Raw genomic sequence first — 18,545 nt, 5'->3', positions numbered from 1 at the left:
AAAAACCACAGCCAAACATAGAACCTCCTCCTTTTTGAAAGTCGGTTAAAAAGCACTAGTAGAAATGAGGTTATAATTGATATATTTTTTTATATTAATACTAATTAAACAGACTAGTAGCCACACTATTAAAATAAATGATTTCCCACTTTTTCGTTCCTATTCTCATTTGAAACGCATTACACCCAAGGTTTTAAATAAAAGAAATGTTTTATTTATTTATAGTTTTATTTTTAATTCTTTTAAGATATTTTTCATAGGCCAGCTTCTGGTAATATGGCAAATTTTTACCTTCCAGCCTTACAATATCCACACCTTTCAAAATTTTGTTTATCGTGTTACACCAATTATAAATTGTGAATCGGATGACGATCTGCAAGAAGTATTGGTGTACGAAATCTTTGTGCTCGGGACAGTTTACCAAATCAATAGTATCTATTTCTTTCATAATAGTTTTTAAAATATCTTTTGTGTGAGCATTTTTTTCTAAAAACTCATTTGTTTTATTTAATACTGTCCCGAAGCACCTAACAGCTACTCCAGATGGGTAACTCAGCTTGCGGCTATTATTCGACGCCTTAAATTCCTTATGACTAATCCAATTATGTATCGTTTCATTTTCATTGCTTGTCAAAGATTTTTTGCATAAGGAACAAGGGTTCTTTTCTAAAGTTTTTCGAATTACCCATCCAGTCACATAAGCCTTAGAATGAGTACTTAATCTCTCCTTTCGCGCTTGCTCCAATATTCCTTGCGATTCTGGTTCTGAACAACCCAGCAGAACATTATTTTGTGTCTCTTAATTTTGGCCTTTGTTTTCATCGTTTTGGAAAAGACATTGAAGATTTATTAATTGTTCTGCGGGGTCATCCTCACAATTAAACCCATCCGAATGAAATTTAATCACACGAGTGATGGTCAACGCCTTATAAGTATTTATAAAATTGTGGCAGGTAGGGTCTGTGTTACGATAATTATACGCCCTAACCTGACCAAAATAATTTTCGACAGGGTCTGTATTAAAATACCTAGGGCGCATAATTTTTAAATCATTTGATTTGAATACCTGCCACAATCTCATGTAGCTTTTTAGTGTTGTCACAAAATTTTTTAAGGTGGGCACAGACTTTTCACGACCATTTTCCATGAATTTAATTTGTTCAAGATTTTTTATTGCATCTACCCAAAACTTGTGGTGCTGGGTACAATCCTTCACTGCGGTCCGCAATGTTTTACCCTTCGCAGCTTTAGCTGTGGCAGCTGCACCATTCACAGAGTCGAATAAGTCGTCGAAAAATGACACCGTCTCTGCAGTATTTTTTAATGTCCCACTGACTGGTGTTCCGTCAACATAAGTAGCTGTAACAACAGAATTGTATGTTATTTTATATAACTTGCTTCTGGAGCTTAAATAAGACATAGGTAGCTACTTGCTTATTTAATTATATTTCCTTTAATTAAAAGACATGTAAATCTTATTAATCCTGCAAATTGCTAGCAAAGTGGACTTTGAGTATATCATGCTCACTCCGGGACATGAGAAAGTAAACTGTGTTTAGCCTGGTAATATTCTGTGTTAGATCGAAATCTGGGTAACTTACAGAACTGTGAAGTGTAGGAAAGTGCAGCAGCTACAGATTTGCTAAGCACGCGCACACAATTCTTCACCTGGAAAGCAAGTTATTAATTGGATTATAAAATAAAATATAAAATAATAATAAATTATGCAAACTATTTCAAAAGGTTAAATAGTTTCATAAAACATAGGAAATATCGGTGTCAAATAAAGACACCTTTCGAACATAAACTTAATATACCTAGCAGAATAGAGCAACAATCTCGAGCTGTCAAACTAAACCGAAATTGATTTACATCTGTGTGTAAACATTTGTTTACATATCATATACACTTACACAAGCAGATTAAATAGTCAACGTGCCAACTGGAAGTCAAATAGATGAAACAAATTGGTTCTGCTGTTATGTATCACAAGTCTCTTTTTACCATGCAGTATTACTGATAGTGATCTCGCTTGCTCAGGCCTTTGTTTCTCTATTCCGCTAGGTATATTAACTTTATACTTTCGAACAAAGATGATGCCACAAACATTATATACCTATGCAGCACATTTTCATAGGGGTGAGAAGTAAAAATTCTGATTTAAAAATAGGTTTGGATTTAAATAAAAAAAATCTTACCTTCATTTTTTTTACTTTTGCTGGTATGACATGCTCGTCATTTAATTTATGCAATATTCTTGATTGTGTGTGGCTGCAGTCAGTTTTGTAAACATCTACTATGTCTTGCCACTTTGAAATCTTTCCTTTCCATTTTATATCTTTGGTAAGAAAGTTGTTTCTTATCCCTTTAATGAGGTGGGATGGGTCATATATGACACTAAGTTTGGAGCATCCAATGATGACAGACTGATCTGTAAAATATTGAAAATACATGATATTGTGAATATAAACATATTAAATATAATATTTAAAATGAAGCAGTAGTAATAACTAGCTTTGTGAAATTCTAACCTGGCTCTTCATTCCTAAGCAATTGCTCTCGCCTCGTCTCTTCTTGGTTGTGACCAAGGCACAGCTTTCCAATCTGCTGTACGTAACTTGTAAGTTACGTACAGCAGATTGGAAAGCTGTGCCTTGGTCACAACCAAGGACTATTGGTTTCAAATCAATATCAGCAATGGCCGATACAATATCTTTTATAATCTTTTTTAACTCTGGCCCAGACGTAGCCCCCTCACAAAAATAATATGCAATAGGCTGCTGCCACTTATGGACTGCTCCACGTGCCATGAAAACCAAAACATGGTCAGCAAATTTATTTTTTCTCCCAGTCAGTTCGACAAATCCATGTATTTTATCATCTTTCGAATTATATGACAGTCCCATTCCCAATGCCATTTCATCAAATAGGATCGAACAATATTTTTTTGAGTCCTCCCAGGTGTCAACCTGAAATAAAGATTTTCAAAATGTTAAGTCTATTATATGTATCTACATGTGCATTTCTTTGGACCTATATTGTAAAATAAATATAAATTATATGTTTAAAATTCCATCTATCTGTAATGAGATAATAGATAAGTACTTTCTTTATATTATAATAATATATACCTACTTTCTTTTTACCTATTATATAAGTTATGGTTACCTCTTTTTTCATTAGAGTGAAAAATTGGGGGTTGATACCAGCCTCAATCTTTAATCTGGATACCATCTTATTTAAAGTTGATGAAGATGGTAAAATGAAAATTTTGTGCAAAAAACGATAGCATTTTGGGCTTTGTTTCATTATGGCCAAAGTTATCAGTTTTTCCTCTAATGTGAATCTGCGACCTTTTTTCTTTTTCGTGCACAGGTTGATTTGCATTTCAAAAATTTTCTTAGCGTAGGGGTTCATTTTTTCTGCCATTTCTTCAAAAGAATGCTCCTTTGCAAATTTGACAGCTCTTTTAGCCCGACGATGATAGTCAGCTTGATTTTTGGCTTTTGTGTATTCTTTGTAGATAAGCTTACAGGTGGGTGTTAACTTATTAAGTGCCTGAATTATTCTTTTCCTTCCTGACTTTTTAGGGGTTTGTGTAATAATTGTATTCTCAATTTTAGCTTTGCAAGCATCTGAAAAATTATAGCAATGAATAATACAATAATTATAAAATACAGAACCCTAAAAACCATTTATTTTAACATAACAAAAGTGTATTTCTTAAAATACTTCATGTGAAGAAAATGTTAATTAATAGATCAATTATAATTTATTTAAATGTTACATTTAAGATTAAGGGAATTTTACATTTGTGGCTGATTACAATTGAATCAATGATTTCTAAAACAACAGAAAAACGATCACTGACCTTATTCCTCGAAATGTTTTTGTAATGAGCAAAATTAAAAAAAAATGGACAAACCCCATTGTATGCACTTGTGTTGTTCTAACAATCACCGAAGAGAAATGTCAGTCAGTTATGTTGTTCTAACACTAAGCGGTATTTTCAGTAATTCAATTTACATAGAAAACGCAAAGCAATTGTGTTGTTTTAATGCACAATTTATTAATGGCCATAGACTAAATCCAAAATCGCTATAAACTCGATTTCAGCAAAAATGTTAGTTATGTTGTTTTAGAAATCATTGATTCAATTAATTTAACATGATTTCAACTAACCTGTAGTAGGTGATTGAGAGCGGACTTCAACTCTCAGAATATTTCGTGAAGGATCTTTACTCTCACTGTCCATGACATGAGAAGCATCAAGTGGAATGACACTACAAGTTTTTTCACATGATCCTGGGGCACCTAAAATAGATATAATTAAGATTAAATTTGTAAAAAGAAGTATATACTTTTAGTGTGATAATTTCAGTACAAGAGAACTTACTGCTTTCAGGGATGGTTAGCTCGACTTTGTTCTTAGTAATTGTATTTGATAACAATCTTGGTTTAAGAACAATCCTGCATGCACCTGAAAACAAAAAAAAAATATTTCAATTAAGTTTTATGCAATTATAAATGCAAGGCATATTATTATGATATTGAAAAAAGTAATACAATAGATTATGCTTCTGCTACTGACCAGAACTTGATGTTGGAGGTAAATCTTTGGCATATGTGTGGTCGATGTGCCTCTTCCTGCTGTAACTGTGATCAACTTTTGGATCCACATTTTCTGGAAAAAAAATACTATACAATATTGAGTGAAATAATATAAGTATTCTTATAGCCTCTTAGGAGTCAGTAACTACAGGCTAGATAAAGAGTGGCTGTAATTTAGTTGTGACATCAAAAAGGATAAGTAATAATAAGCACAATAATTAATATGCTACGAGTAATAAATAGTTTTTATTATTCGTAGTTAATATGTCACGGATTATTTACCTTTACATTCAGGAACTCCAGTTGTGATTTCAGCAGGTGTAAATAGCGTCGGATATGCATCATACAACAGACGCGAGTTCTCACGAACGAATCTTCGTTCAAAATGTTTTTGACATACAAACAAATTATGAATTGAAGATATGTTTATATTATCATCTTTCAGGCACTGAATCCACTTTAATAAGCGATTTTCGTTACATGGAAATTTATGTAACATAGCGTCCTTGCGCGTGCTGCTACAATTACGTACACAACACATAAAATACATGATAGCGTCCAGTTCGCAAAAAATATCCAAATATACACAATACACAACAAACAACAATACACACAACGCGTATAAGGAATGCTAGGTATCTCTCGGTATGAGGAGTAGCAGCAAATTACAGTTAAGGTGGAGAGGAAGATTTTTTTTTTTTTTGTTAATTCGTCCCGGTCGGGACAGGCAAAGGGAGCGTTGCCCATACAGCCATTTCTATGTTTTCTCTATTTAATGAATGATAGTGAAGGCCGAAGCCAATTCTTTGATATAAATAATATGAATAATAAGTTTTTTCATCAGGCCGAAGCCATTTCTCATGTTTTGATAGTATTGTTTAATTAATACTGTCCCTTCTTCAATTTGACATATTGTCATTTGTCGTCATTGGTCATTGTCTTCATTGTCTTGACGTGGTCTTGACTCTTGACAGATGCCTAAAAAGGCTAAAAAGTCTGCTAATAAACAGTTCAAAGTTAAGTACATTAAATAATATTTTATTACTAAAACTAAGAAAAACGAGATGAAAAGCAAATATAAAAGAGAATTATTTACAACCACAAAGTACTTATATATAATTAGGAAATTTACAACACATAACCGTTACAGAGAACTATCTCTGTGTTACTATATACAATCTCAAGGTATATAGGTAATGACTGGTGAGTACCTATTTAATTATATATCACCAATGGTAGAAAGGACGTACTCATATATTGGCTTATAACAATCGGGTGTTTTCAGAAGCTGCTGAAGGGAGTGCGGGATGGCTTCAGCAGTTTTAAAGATATCCATCAAGTGATTAATAAAAATAAATCTTTGAAGAGTAAAACTGTTACAAGTAAAGAAAATGTGATCCAAGGTTTGTTCAGAATGATTACAGTAATTACAAACGGGTGAACTCAATATATTCAATCTATGAAGATGAGCATTAAATCGACAGTGACCAAGTCTAAGACGGCAAATAGTAGAATAAAATTTCCTGTCATGAAATGAAACACCTTTAGTAAACCATGGGACTGACAACTCCTGTTTAATCTTAGAATACCATTTTCCTTTGGTTTCCATGGTCTGTTTCCAAAAATTTGTAAATTCGATTTTAAAGGTTTCTTTTATTTTGACTAAAACGTCAGATTCTGGAAGACATATGTTTTTAATACAATGCTCCTGAGAACAAGTAGTTATAGCTCTTGCTAAAAAATCGGCTTGTTCATTTCCCTTAACACCAATATGTGACGGTGACCAGACTAAAACTATATTTTTTTTGTTTAATGTTGTTAATTTTGTATATTTTTCTCTAATATCATGGATAATATAGTTAGTTGTAGCACAAAATTTGGGGTTATTTAAGTTTTGAAGAACGCTAAGACTATCGGACACTATAATCCATTTATCATAAACTTGAGTTTCAATATACTCTAATGCAGACAGAACTGCTAAACACTCAGCAGTAAAAATACTTGTTAAATTTGGAAGCCTAATACCATATCCTTTCTTATCCTGTTTAATATATATGGCTGCTGATACCGCCTCAGAAGTCTTTGAACCATCAGTATAGACTTGTTGATAACCAACTAGGTTACTTAGTAAAAGGTAGACATCTTCTTTGCACTTCAAAGAATTATCAATTACAATTTTTAGTGGAAAATATTTAGAGCTAAATGTGCTCATATAGCAAGGCCATAAGTCACTTTCATATAAGTTATAGTCTTGCTTTATTTTTACAATTTCAGGTAGGTAATGTAATAAAATAGAAGAAGAAGAACCACTCTGCAATTTTACAAGAAGAGGATGATTTTTAATGGATGAAATTGTCAACAAAAACCTGTATATTAAATATTTAAAGCGAATTTTCAAAGGAGGGATGTTACATTCAACCTGCATTGATATTATGGGTGTGGAACACATCGCACCAAGCACAATCCGTAAGCACCTATTTTGAACTTTATCTAGTCTATCAATAAAATGTGGAATAGAAGCAAAGCATACATAACCATATTCAAAATGGCTTCTTACAATAGCCTTGTAAAGAATTAATAAAATTTTTGGATCAGCTCCCCAATATGTGCCTGCTAAAGACTTTAATATATTGCAAGCCTTTAAAGCCCTGTTTGCTAAGTAATCAATATATTTATTAAATTTGAAGGAGTTCTGAAAAATCACACCTAAGAATCTAACAGTTTTGTCAACTACTAACATACTATCTCCATATTGTAGGACAATGTTTGTTGTTTTGCTAGGTTTTTTTGAAAAAACTAAAACTTTGCTTTTTTCAGAGCTGATGTCCAAGCCCAGATCATCATAATAGGCCTTAAGGCCGAGGAGAGCAACTCTGAGATTTTCAATAGCTGCAGACAACTTGTCTGCAGTACAATATATAGTTAAGTCATCTACAAACTGTAGGTTAGTAATGTTTTGACCTAAGACAATATTTAACTTATGTATATACAAAATAAATAGTAAAGGACTGAGAATTCCACCTTGACTTATTCCTTTGTAGGAATACCTTGGACCAATCAGTTTATTTTCAAATTTCACATATAATTTACGACCACTAAGAAAATGATACACCCAATTTACCAATTTTTCAGGTAATTGTAAAGAAGTTAAAATAGTTGAAAGTTTTTCCAAATTGACATTATTATATGCGCCAACAACATCAAAGAAAATACCAACCAATATTGAATTACAAGACAGAGCATTGTGAATGTCCAAACAAAAATGACTCAAGCTCTCTCTAGCCGAACGGCCACGCCGAAAACCGAACTGATTACTAGGTAAAATATGATTTCTTTCTATAAAAAATTCCAATCGCTGTTTAATAAGCTGTTCAAATATTTTGCCAACACAAGAACTTAAAGTTATAGGTCTATATGAATCTGCAACATTTATATTCTTTCCGGGTTTTAATATTGGAACGAGACAATCTGTTTTCCACTGTTCAGGAATCATGGAATGGCACCACAATGAATTTAATAGATTAAGGAACAACTTCATATTTTTGGTGTCTAACAATTTAAACATTTTGTAAGATAAACAATCTAGACCACAAGCAGAATCTTTACGAGATTTTATGGCTGCTTTCAGCTCTTCAAATGTAAAACTATCTACTAAAAAAGAATTTGGAGATGTTGTCACATTGGAATTACTGTTCTTATAATTATTTGGTACTGTATCTGGAGTATATTTATTTAAAAACTGTAATATCCATTCACTATCAATGAAACTACTTCTAGGTGTATAACTTCGGTTGAATTTTTTTATTTTCATCCAAATTTGGCTCATAGGAGTTAATCTACTAACAGATTTACAAAAGTTTTCCCAAGAAAGTCTTCGCTCTTGTTTCAATACGCGTTTTTTATGCGCCTGAAGACGCTTAAATTCGACAAAAGTTTCAATACAAGAATTCGCTTTAAACCGCGCATAGGCTTGACGACAATCATGTACAGCTTTGGAACATTTTTCATTCCACCATACTAATGGAATTTTAACTTTTTTTTTAACGTTACTACAGGCAGAACTTTGAGAAACAGAATTAGCAGTTGGGGTGCAGAACTTAGGCTTATTCAAACCGTTGATAAATGTGCCACATTTATCAACAGTTTGAATTATAAGCGCACAGAATCTATTATAACTGTCGATTAAATCGCATGTTTCAATTTGAAATTTTTTTAATTTTTGATTAACAGTTTTTTCATACAAATCCCAATTTACTGTTTTCAGATTCGTGTGAAGAGGAAAACTTTCAAATGTCTGTGACAAGTTACTATGGGGAGAGAATGATGGAGAAAGATTCAATGTTGTCAGAGTTGGTAAATGATAACTACCTAACGAGTCTGAAGAAACTTGCCATTCACAAAATAATGCTAACGACGCCGAAACAAAAGTCAAATCTAGTGCATTTGGCTTCCATCTATGCGACCCTACAGTGGTTGGACGTCCATCATTCAAGAGAACCAAATCATTCTCATCAGCGACATCAACAATATCTCTCCCTCGCGCGTCAACTTTGCCGCAACCCCATAAAGCATGATGCGCGTTAAAGTCTCCAGCCAAAATTATCGGTTTCGGAATAGTGTGTATTAAATCATTAAATTTTTTCTTATTAAATTCAGGAGTACAGCTTCCTGGGCTGTAAAAACTTACAATCGAAATTTGTTTCTGAAAAATTTGAATCTGAACAACAATATTTTGTAAAGAATCATCATAAAATGTATTAATTTTGTTATAGACTATAGTGTTATGAATTAATATGGCTACTCCATTGTGATTATTACCACAGTCATTTCTCACAATAGAGTATCCTTTCATGTTAAATGTGATATGTGGTTTGAGCCATGTTTCACTAATTATACAAATGTGGATGGAATTATCTAATAGAAATTTTTGTAGTTCATATTTATTACTTGGCAAGCTTTGACTGTTCCATTGCATAATATTTACTTGGGCAGAGAATGTGAAAGATTGTTATTTTTTTCTTTTATAGTTTCTTTTATTGTTTCTGAAAGAAGCTGTGAGTTTATGCTTGCATTTTGAGTCTTGTTCAGAGTAATAGCTTTAATTAAACATTCTGTGAGTAACGTAAGTGCGTTTTTATTTGAGAGAAGTACATTTAATAAGTCTTTACTATTTGTGTTTTCATTCAATGAAGGGAAATTTTGTAATTTATTATTAAAAAGGTCTGCATATGATGTAGTTGTATACTTTTTTTTATTTTCTTCTATTTTCATTTTTTTAACTCTACATTCTCCAGATATAGATAAATGGCTACCTTTGCAATGTACGCAAACAGCTTTATCTGGGCTTTGAGTACAGTTTTTATAATTGTGAGCCTCGGCACATATCGAGCAACGCTCTGCATTCTTACAAAACTTTGCTAAATGTCCGTATCTTAAACATTTATAACACTGTTTCACTGGTGGAATATATGTCGTAACAGGAAATCGCCACATATTTATTAAAACATATTCAGGCAATGATGTAGAGCACGAAAATGTAATTGCCACTGATTGCGTTGGTTGCAGCTCAAAGCTGTTGTTAACCTTAGCTTTTCTCATTATTCTACGTACACATATTACCCTTTTTGTACTACTCGAAATTGCTTTATAAATTTTTTGATTGGACATTTCGGTCGGTACGGAGTTGATGACACCAGTCAACTCCGTGCTACCAGCTGGAATGCTTGCTTTTAAATTTTGGTCTCGTAAAAAAGTAGTATTTTCAAGAAATGCGTTAGCTAAGTTCGGCCGATTAAAATAGACTCCAACTTTGAATTTATTAATTTTTCTCAAGAAAGATATTCCCTTAATCGATTGTTGGAAAATACGACTTAAACCCATGAGATCGCGAGTACCTATAGGAGTTTCACCTGTGCTTTCCACGAAGACTACAAATTCAAATCCAGCTGCGCTGTCCTCTGGATAGCGACGGCTGTAATCATTTACTCTATAAGGAGCATATTTGCTAAATTCCTCTGTGGGCTCAGACTGTTCAGAGCTACTCGACTCAGCCTGATCATCCACCGGACTAGACGATATTGGTCTCTTCTTCTTCCGTTTGGACGGCCGCTGAGACATCGCGGCGCGCCTGGTCCCGTGAAGGGACTTTTATATAATTAAAAAACTTACCAACAATACGAAGAAATAATAATTATATACAATTAAAAAATATATACAATACGACAAATATCCTACAATTATGCAACTTTTAACAATAAAAATCAAATTAAATTTTCAGTGCTGAAAAATTTTCTACTTTTCCCGCCACTCCCGAAAATCGAATTCCATCACAGACTACTTAGGGATACTACGTATCAGACTGCCATCTTTCATTCTCATTTGGTGCAAGTGTTACGATTTCCGAGCGATACTGACATTAATTTTTTTTTGCCCTTGCTAGTGTGATGGTGTGGTGCGACTACCTACTGGACGTACCTAATTTAGGTTGTCAAAAAAAAAAAAACCACAGCCAAACATAGAACCTCCTCCTTTTTGAAAGTCGGTTAAAAAGCACTAGTAGAAATGAGGTTATAATTGATATATTTTTTTATATTAATACTAATTAAACAGACTAGTAGCCACACTATTAAAATAAATGATTTCCCACTTTTTCGTTCCTATTCTCATTTGAAACGCATTACACCCAAGGTTTTAAATAAAAGAAATGTTTTATTTATTTATAGTTTTATTTTTAATTCTTTTAAGATATTTTTCATAGGCCAGCTTCTGGTAATATGGCAAATTTTTACCTTCCAGCCTTACAATATCCACACCTTTCAAAATTTTGTTTATCGTGTTACACCAATTATAAATTGTGAATCGGATGACGATCTGCAAGAAGTATTGGTGTACGAAATCTTTGTGCTCGGGACAGTTTACCAAATCAATAGTATCTATTTCTTTCATAATAGTTTTTAAAATATCTTTTGTGTGAGCATTTTTTTCTAAAAACTCATTTGTTTTATTTAATACTGTCCCGAAGCACCTAACAGCTACTCCAGATGGGTAACTCAGCTTGCGGCTATTATTCGACGCCTTAAATTCCTTATGACTAATCCAATTATGTATCGTTTCATTTTCATTGCTTGTCAAAGATTTTTTGCATAAGGAACAAGGGTTCTTTTCTAAAGTTTTTCGAATTACCCATCCAGTCACATAAGCCTTAGAATGAGTACTTAATCTCTCCTTTCGCGCTTGCTCCAATATTCCTTGCGATTCTGGTTCTGAACAACCCAGCAGAACATTATTTTGTGTCTCTTAATTTTGGCCTTTGTTTTCATCGTTTTGGAAAAGACATTGAAGATTTATTAATTGTTCTGCGGGGTCATCCTCACAATTAAACCCATCCGAATGAAATTTAATCACACGAGTGATGGTCAACGCCTTATAAGTATTTATAAAATTGTGGCAGGTAGGGTCTGTGTTACGATAATTATACGCCCTAACCTGACCAAAATAATTTTCGACAGGGTCTGTATTAAAATACCTAGGGCGCATAATTTTTAAATCATTTGATTTGAATACCTGCCACAATCTCATGTAGCTTTTTAGTGTTGTCACAAAATTTTTTAAGGTGGGCACAGACTTTTCACGACCATTTTCCATGAATTTAATTTGTTCAAGATTTTTTATTGCATCTACCCAAAACTTGTGGTGCTGGGTACAATCCTTCACTGCGGTCCGCAATGTTTTACCCTTCGCAGCTTTAGCTGTGGCAGCTGCACCATTCACAGAGTCGAATAAGTCGTCGAAAAATGACACCGTCTCTGCAGTATTTTTTAATGTCCCACTGACTGGTGTTCCGTCAACATAAGTAGCTGTAACAACAGAATTGTATGTTATTTTATATAACTTGCTTCTGGAGCTTAAATAAGACATAGGTAGCTACTTGCTTATTTAATTATATTTCCTTTAATTAAAAGACATGTAAATCTTATTAATCCTGCAAATTGCTAGCAAAGTGGACTTTGAGTATATCATGCTCACTCCGGGACATGAGAAAGTAAACTGTGTTTAGCCTGGTAATATTCTGTGTTAGATCGAAATCTGGGTAACTTACAGAACTGTGAAGTGTAGGAAAGTGCAGCAGCTACAGATTTGCTAAGCACGCGCACACAATTCTTCACCTGGAAAGCAAGTTATTAATTGGATTATAAAATAAAATATAAAATAATAATAAATTATGCAAACTATTTCAAAAGGTTAAATAGTTTCATAAAACATAGGAAATATCGGTGTCAAATAAAGACACCTTTCGAACATAAACTTAATATACCTAGCAGAATAGAGCAACAATCTCGAGCTGTCAAACTAAACCGAAATTGATTTACATCTGTGTGTAAACATTTGTTTACATATCATATACACTTACACAAGCAGATTAAATAGTCAACGTGCCAACTGGAAGTCAAATAGATGAAACAAATTGGTTCTGCTGTTATGTATCACAAGTCTCTTTTTACCATGCAGTATTACTGATAGTGATCTCGCTTGCTCAGGCCTTTGTTTCTCTATTCCGCTAGGTATATTAACTTTATACTTTCGAACAAAGATGATGCCACAAACATTATATACCTATGCAGCACATTTTCATAGGGGTGAGAAGTAAAAATTCTGATTTAAAAATAGGTTTGGATTTAAATAAAAAAAATCTTACCTTCATTTTTTTTACTTTTGCTGGTATGACATGCTCGTCATTTAATTTATGCAATATTCTTGATTGTGTGTGGCTGCAGTCAGTTTTGTAAACATCTACTATGTCTTGCCACTTTGAAATCTTTCCTTTCCATTTTATATCTTTGGTAAGAAAGTTGTTTCTTATCCCTTTAATGAGGTGGGATGGGTCATATATGACACTAAGTTTGGAGCATCCAATGATGACAGACTGATCTGTAAAATATTGAAAATACATGATATTGTGAATATAAACATATTAAATATAATATTTAAAATGAAGCAGTAGTAATAACTAGCTTTGTGAAATTCTAACCTGGCTCTTCATTCCTAAGCAATTGCTCTCGCCTCGTCTCTTCTTGGTTGTGACCAAGGCACAGCTTTCCAATCTGCTGTACGTAACTTACAAGTTACGTACAGCAGATTGGAAAGCTGTGCCTTGGTCACAACCAAGGACTATTGGTTTCAAATCAATATCAGCAATGGCCGATACAATATCTTTTATAATCTTTTTTAACTCTGGCCCAGACGTAGCCCCCTCACAAAAATAATATGCAATAGGCTGCTGCCACTTATGGACTGCTCCACGTGCCATGAAAACCAAAACATGGTCAGCAAATTTATTTTTTCTCCCAGTCAGTTCGACAAATCCATGTATTTTATCATCTTTCGAATTATATGACAGTCCCATTCCCAATGCCATTTCATCAAATAGGATCGAACAATATTTTTTTGAGTCCTCCCAGGTGTCAACCTGAAATAAAGATTTTCAAAATGTTAAGTCTATTATATGTATCTACATGTGCATTTCTTTGGACCTATATTGTAAAATAAATATAAATTATATGTTTAAAATTCCATCTATCTGTAATGAGATAATAGATAAGTACTTTCTTTATATTATAATAATATATACCTACTTTCTTTTTACCTATTATATAAGTTATGGTTACCTCTTTTTTCATTAGAGTGAAAAATTGGGGGTTGATACCAGCCTCAATCTTTAATCTGGATACCATCTTATTTAAAGTTGATGAAGATGGTAAAATGAAAATTTTGTGCAAAAAACGATAGCATTTTGGGCTTTGTTTCATTATGGCCAAAGTTATCAGTTTTTCCTCTAATGTGAATCTGCGACCTTTTTTCTTTTTCGTGCACAGGTTGATTTGCATTTCAAAAATTTTCTTAGCGTAGGGGTTCATTTTTTCTGCCATTTCTTCAAAAGAATGCTCCTTTGCAAATTTGACAGCTCTTTTAGCCCGACGATGATAGTCAGCTTGATTTTTGGCTTTTGTGTATTCTTTGTAGATAAGCTTACAGGTGGGTGTTAACTTATTAAGTGCCTGAATTATTCTTTTCCTTCCTGACTTTTTAGGGGTTTGTGTAATAATTGTATTCTCAATTTTAGCTTTGCAAGCATCTGAAAAATTATAGCAATGAATAATACAATAATTATAAAATACAGAACCCTAAAAACCATTTATTTTAACATAACAAAAGTGTATTTCTTAAAATACTTCATGTGAAGAAAATGTTAATTAATAGATCAATTATAATTTATTTAAATGTTACATTTAAGATTAAGGGAATTTTACATTTGTGGCTGATTACAATTGAATCAATGATTTCTAAAACAACAGAAAAACGATCACTGACCTTATTCCTCGAAATGTTTTTGTAATGAGCAAAATTAAAAAAAAATGGACAAACCCCATTGTATGCACTTGTGTTGTTCTAACAATCACCGAAGAGAAATGTCAGTCAGTTATGTTGTTCTAACACTAAGCGGTATTTTCAGTAATTCAATTTACATAGAAAACGCAAAGCAATTGTGTTGTTTTAATGCACAATTTATTAATGGCCATAGACTAAATCCAAAATCGCTATAAACTCGATTTCAGCAAAAATGTTAGTTATGTTGTTTTAGAAATCATTGATTCAATTAATTTAACATGATTTCAACTAACCTGTAGTAGGTGATTGAGAGCGGACTTCAACTCTCAGAATATTTCGTGAAGGATCTTTACTCTCACTGTCCATGACATGAGAAGCATCAAGTGGAATGACACTACAAGTTTTTTCACATGATCCTGGGGCACCTAAAATAGATATAATTAAGATTAAATTTGTAAAAAGAAGTATATACTTTTAGTGTGATAATTTCAGTACAAGAGAACTTACTGCTTTCAGGGATGGTTAGCTCGACTTTGTTCTTAGTAATTGTATTTGATAACAATCTTGGTTTAAGAACAATCCTGCATGCACCTGAAAACAAAAAAAAAATATTTCAATTAAGTTTTATGCAATTATAAATGCAAGGCATATTATTATGATATTGAAAAAAGTAATACAATAGATTATGCTTCTGCTACTGACCAGAACTTGATGTTGGAGGTAAATCTTTGGCATATGTGTGGTCGATGTGCCTCTTCCTGCTGTAACTGTGATCAACTTTTGGATCCACATTTTCTGGAAAAAAAATACTATACAATATTGAGTGAAATAATATAAGTATTCTTATAGCCTCTTAGGAGTCAGTAACTACAGGCTAGATAAAGAGTGGCTGTAATTTAGTTGTGACATCAAAAAGGATAAGTAATAATAAGCACAATAATTAATATGCTACGAGTAATAAATAGTTTTTATTATTCGTAGTTAATATGTCACGGATTATTTACCTTTACATTCAGGAACTCCAGTTGTGATTTCAGCAGGTGTAAATAGCGTCGGATATGCATCATACAACAGACGCGAGTTCTCACGAACGAATCTTCGTTCAAAATGTTTTTGACATACAAACAAATTATGAATTGAAGATATGTTTATATTATCATCTTTCAGGCACTGAATCCACTTTAATAAGCGATTTTCGTTACATGGAAATTTATGTAACATAGCGTCCTTGCGCGTGCTGCTACAATTACGTACACAACACATAAAATACATGATAGCGTCCAGTTCGCAAAAAATATCCAAATATACACAATACACAACAAACAACAATACACACAACGCGTATAAGGAATGCTAGGTATCTCTCGGTATGAGGAGTAGCAGCAAATTACAGTTAAGGTGGAGAGGAAGAGTTCACTCGATCGACACAATAACAGTCACAGATTACTAGCACAGATTCACAGATTACTAGTATATATTTGCACAGATTACTAGTATAATATATATTTTGATAACAGTAATGGCGGCGGCTGGCAGTAGCCAGACACGTCACACGTGACCGTGAGACGTCACATTACAGGGGTGCGGGTGAGCGGGGGTAAGGGCAACTGTCACTATCGCCTGGAAATTTTCAATATGGCGTCGCTTTGTACATCATGTTTTTTTTGTATGAAGATTACAGGCCGTGAATTCCATAATCGACAGATTTACGTAGGTATTCAAATGCCAATGTCAAAAAATTTAATGTTATCACTTTTACTCTATGGTCATTACAATAATGCCCGGGCCGCACCAATTGACTTTTATAAGTGGACGCGGCATAATGGTCTCTACCAAATCAAAATACTGTGGCCGGTCTGCCATTTTATGTTCCGGTTCTCCGAGGTACATATACTGTCAATACCATAGACTTAAGTCAATACTGTGTGTGTGGCAAAGTTAATATACCTAGCGGAATAAAGCAACAATCTCGAGCTGTCAAACGTAACCGAAATTGGTTTTCATCTGCGTGAAAAATATGCGTACGTATACACTTACACAAGCATGATTAAACCATAAAGTTAATATACCTAGCGGAATAGAGCAACAAAGGCCTGAGCAAGAGAGATGACACTATCAGTAACACTGCGTGGTAAAAAGAGACGTGTGATACATGACAGCAGCACTCTTTTTTTGACGTCCATTCGGCACGTGCCGCACGTTGACAATTTAATCTCATAGAATTCATGTTCAATCATGCTTGTGTAAGTGTATACGTACACATATTTTTACACACAGATGAAACCAATTTCGGTTACGTTTAACAGCTCGAAATTGTTGCTCTATTCCGCTAGGTATATTAATTTTATGGTGGGGAGTTTTGCGAAGAATGTGAAAGAGTGATGTTGTGTTTTTATATTATTTTCCTAAAATTGTGTTATCTGGGTTTTTAATGTGTAATATTGGTAGGATATTAACCAATACTGCCGATCCACACTCGCGGCGCGCATCGCGGCGCGGATCGCGCATTCTGCCAAATTTACTGATCCACACTCGCAAAGTTCGCGACATGTTCGCAATGTTGCCACTTTTTAATTTCTTCACTTTCTTGACGCACTATAGTTTGCGCCCTTGAGATAAATTTATCTTACTTTATATTATAAACTAGATGTCCCACGCGGCTTCGCTCGCGTAAATTATTAGAAATTTTACGGAAATCGTACATTTTTTCGCAACAAAATAGCTTCTCTCTTCACGCAGTCTACTCTATATCTGTGCCAAATAACATACAAAATTGCTTTAGTAGTTCGTGAGATAAACCCTTGCTAATAATTTTTCGTTTTAACCACATTTCCTCTGTTTCTTCGGTCCTATTAGTTTGCGTGATAAAATAGCCTATAGCCTTCTTTGATAAATGAGCTATCTAACACTAAAATATTTCCTATGATTAACGTGTTCAATCAAACAAATAAATATTTTTTAAATCGCTTGACAAAATCGAATCTTGATCTAAATGACTATGTAAAGTACCAATGGTTCATAATAGGCTTATGATCATGGGATGCATATAACTTTATAAGGTATAATATGGTAGTGATGATGAATGTAATTTGCATAGTAGCATATGCTTTCCGTTCTTAAAGCAACGCAAAGAGTTCTCTCAGCACCTTCCTAATCTAATCATGGTATACATTAGTGCAAAATCTTACTTGTTGATTGCATATGCTTAGACTACTTCCCACGAAACCGAGGTCACCACATGTTTCCATATAAATTTTAAGGAGTTCCCTCGATTAGTCATGGCTCCCAGCATCAGATCACCACTTTTGTGAGTATAGTACCAAATTGGGATGACACTCTGTACGCCAAAAGAAAAAAATTGATAATCGGTTCACAAACGGCGGAGTAATCGTTGAATATAAAAAACGAACATAACACCTCCCCCATTTTGAAAGTCAGTTAAAATTGTAGCCTACGTGTTATTCTGATGTATAAGCTATATTATTGTAAAGTTTCATTAGGATACATTCAGTAGTTTTTGCGTGAAAGAGTAACAAACATCCATACAT

At 33.6% G+C, this 18,545-nt stretch overlaps 3 protein-coding genes and 2 long non-coding RNA genes across 7 annotated transcripts; 2 read left to right on the top strand and 3 right to left on the bottom strand.

Annotated features, from left to right (window-relative positions):
• Window positions 1-219: 219 nt before the first annotated feature.
• On the bottom strand, window positions 220-5,293 carry LOC121725554. Of its 3 annotated transcripts, XM_042112562.1 has the most exons (10): window positions 4,894-5,293; window positions 4,592-4,684; window positions 4,397-4,480; window positions 4,183-4,314; window positions 3,169-3,635; window positions 2,618-2,969; window positions 2,532-2,573; window positions 2,199-2,431; window positions 1,602-1,668; window positions 220-1,359 (listed from the first exon to the last, which is right to left on the bottom strand). In XM_042112562.1, the coding sequence occupies exons 1-10, from the start codon at window positions 5,159-5,161 to the stop codon at window positions 800-802; spliced, it is 2,298 nt and encodes a 765-aa protein (XP_041968496.1). In that variant the 5' UTR covers window positions 5,162-5,293; the 3' UTR covers window positions 220-799. The 3 variants fall into 3 exon arrangements, with proteins under 3 accessions (XP_041968496.1, XP_041968498.1, XP_041968497.1); XM_042112564.1 differs by lacking the exon at window positions 1,602-1,668 and having other exon boundaries at window positions 1,307-1,359; XM_042112563.1 differs by lacking the exon at window positions 220-1,359 and having other exon boundaries at window positions 1,369-1,668.
• A 387-nt stretch (window positions 5,294-5,680) lies between these two features.
• LOC121725529 lies at window positions 5,681-6,957 on the top strand. The gene is made up of 3 exons (XR_006035398.1): window positions 5,681-5,814; window positions 5,897-6,014; window positions 6,886-6,957. It is a non-coding gene; the product is annotated as an uncharacterized LOC121725529 (long non-coding RNA).
• Window positions 6,957-9,853, top strand: LOC121725528. The gene is made up of 4 exons (XR_006035397.1): window positions 6,957-7,077; window positions 7,429-7,555; window positions 7,744-7,929; window positions 8,876-9,853. It is a non-coding gene; the product is annotated as an uncharacterized LOC121725528 (long non-coding RNA).
• A 1,474-nt stretch (window positions 9,854-11,327) lies between these two features.
• LOC121740359 lies at window positions 11,328-13,721 on the bottom strand (the record flags this gene model as incomplete). The annotated part of the gene is made up of 4 exons (XM_042133032.1): window positions 11,328-12,467; window positions 12,710-12,776; window positions 13,307-13,539; window positions 13,640-13,721. Coding segments are annotated over 4 exons (942 nt in total), but the record flags the coding sequence as incomplete, so codon positions are not given.
• Window positions 13,722-13,726: 5 nt separating this feature from the next.
• LOC121740358 lies at window positions 13,727-16,428 on the bottom strand. The gene is made up of 6 exons (XM_042133031.1): window positions 16,002-16,428; window positions 15,700-15,792; window positions 15,505-15,588; window positions 15,291-15,422; window positions 14,277-14,743; window positions 13,727-14,077 (listed from the first exon to the last, which is right to left on the bottom strand). The coding sequence occupies exons 1-6, from the start codon at window positions 16,267-16,269 to the stop codon at window positions 13,727-13,729; spliced, it is 1,395 nt and encodes a 464-aa protein (XP_041988965.1). The 5' UTR covers window positions 16,270-16,428.
• Between the last annotated feature and the right edge of the window lie 2,117 nt (window positions 16,429-18,545).

Source organism: Aricia agestis, chromosome 3, assembly GCF_905147365.1.
Source record: "Aricia agestis chromosome 3, ilAriAges1.1, whole genome shotgun sequence".
In the NCBI taxonomy this organism is placed as follows: domain Eukaryota; kingdom Metazoa; phylum Arthropoda; class Insecta; order Lepidoptera; family Lycaenidae; genus Aricia; species Aricia agestis.
Note: the sequence above shows the minus strand (reverse complement) of the source record. Positions and strands in the feature narration are given on the sequence as shown.

Excerpts from the sequence above, each read along its gene's own strand:
- LOC121725554 (XM_042112562.1), bottom strand. The coding sequence starts at position 5,161 with ATGTATTTTATGTGTTGTGTACGTAATTGTAGCAGCACGCGCAAGGAC. Across the intron at positions 4,685-4,893 it reads TGGAGTTCCTGAATGTAAAG|AAAATGTGGATCCAAAAGTT; the intron begins GTAAATAATCCG and ends TTTTTTTTCCAG. Across the intron at positions 4,481-4,591 it reads ACCTCCAACATCAAGTTCTG|GTGCATGCAGGATTGTTCTT; the intron begins GTCAGTAGCAGA and ends TTTTGTTTTCAG.
- LOC121740358 (XM_042133031.1), bottom strand. The coding sequence starts at position 16,269 with ATGTATTTTATGTGTTGTGTACGTAATTGTAGCAGCACGCGCAAGGAC. Across the intron at positions 15,423-15,504 it reads GCTAACCATCCCTGAAAGCA|GTGCCCCAGGATCATGTGAA; the intron begins GTAAGTTCTCTT and ends TATCTATTTTAG. Across the intron at positions 14,744-15,290 it reads CTCTCAATCACCTACTACAG|ATGCTTGCAAAGCTAAAATT; the intron begins GTTAGTTGAAAT and ends ATAATTTTTCAG.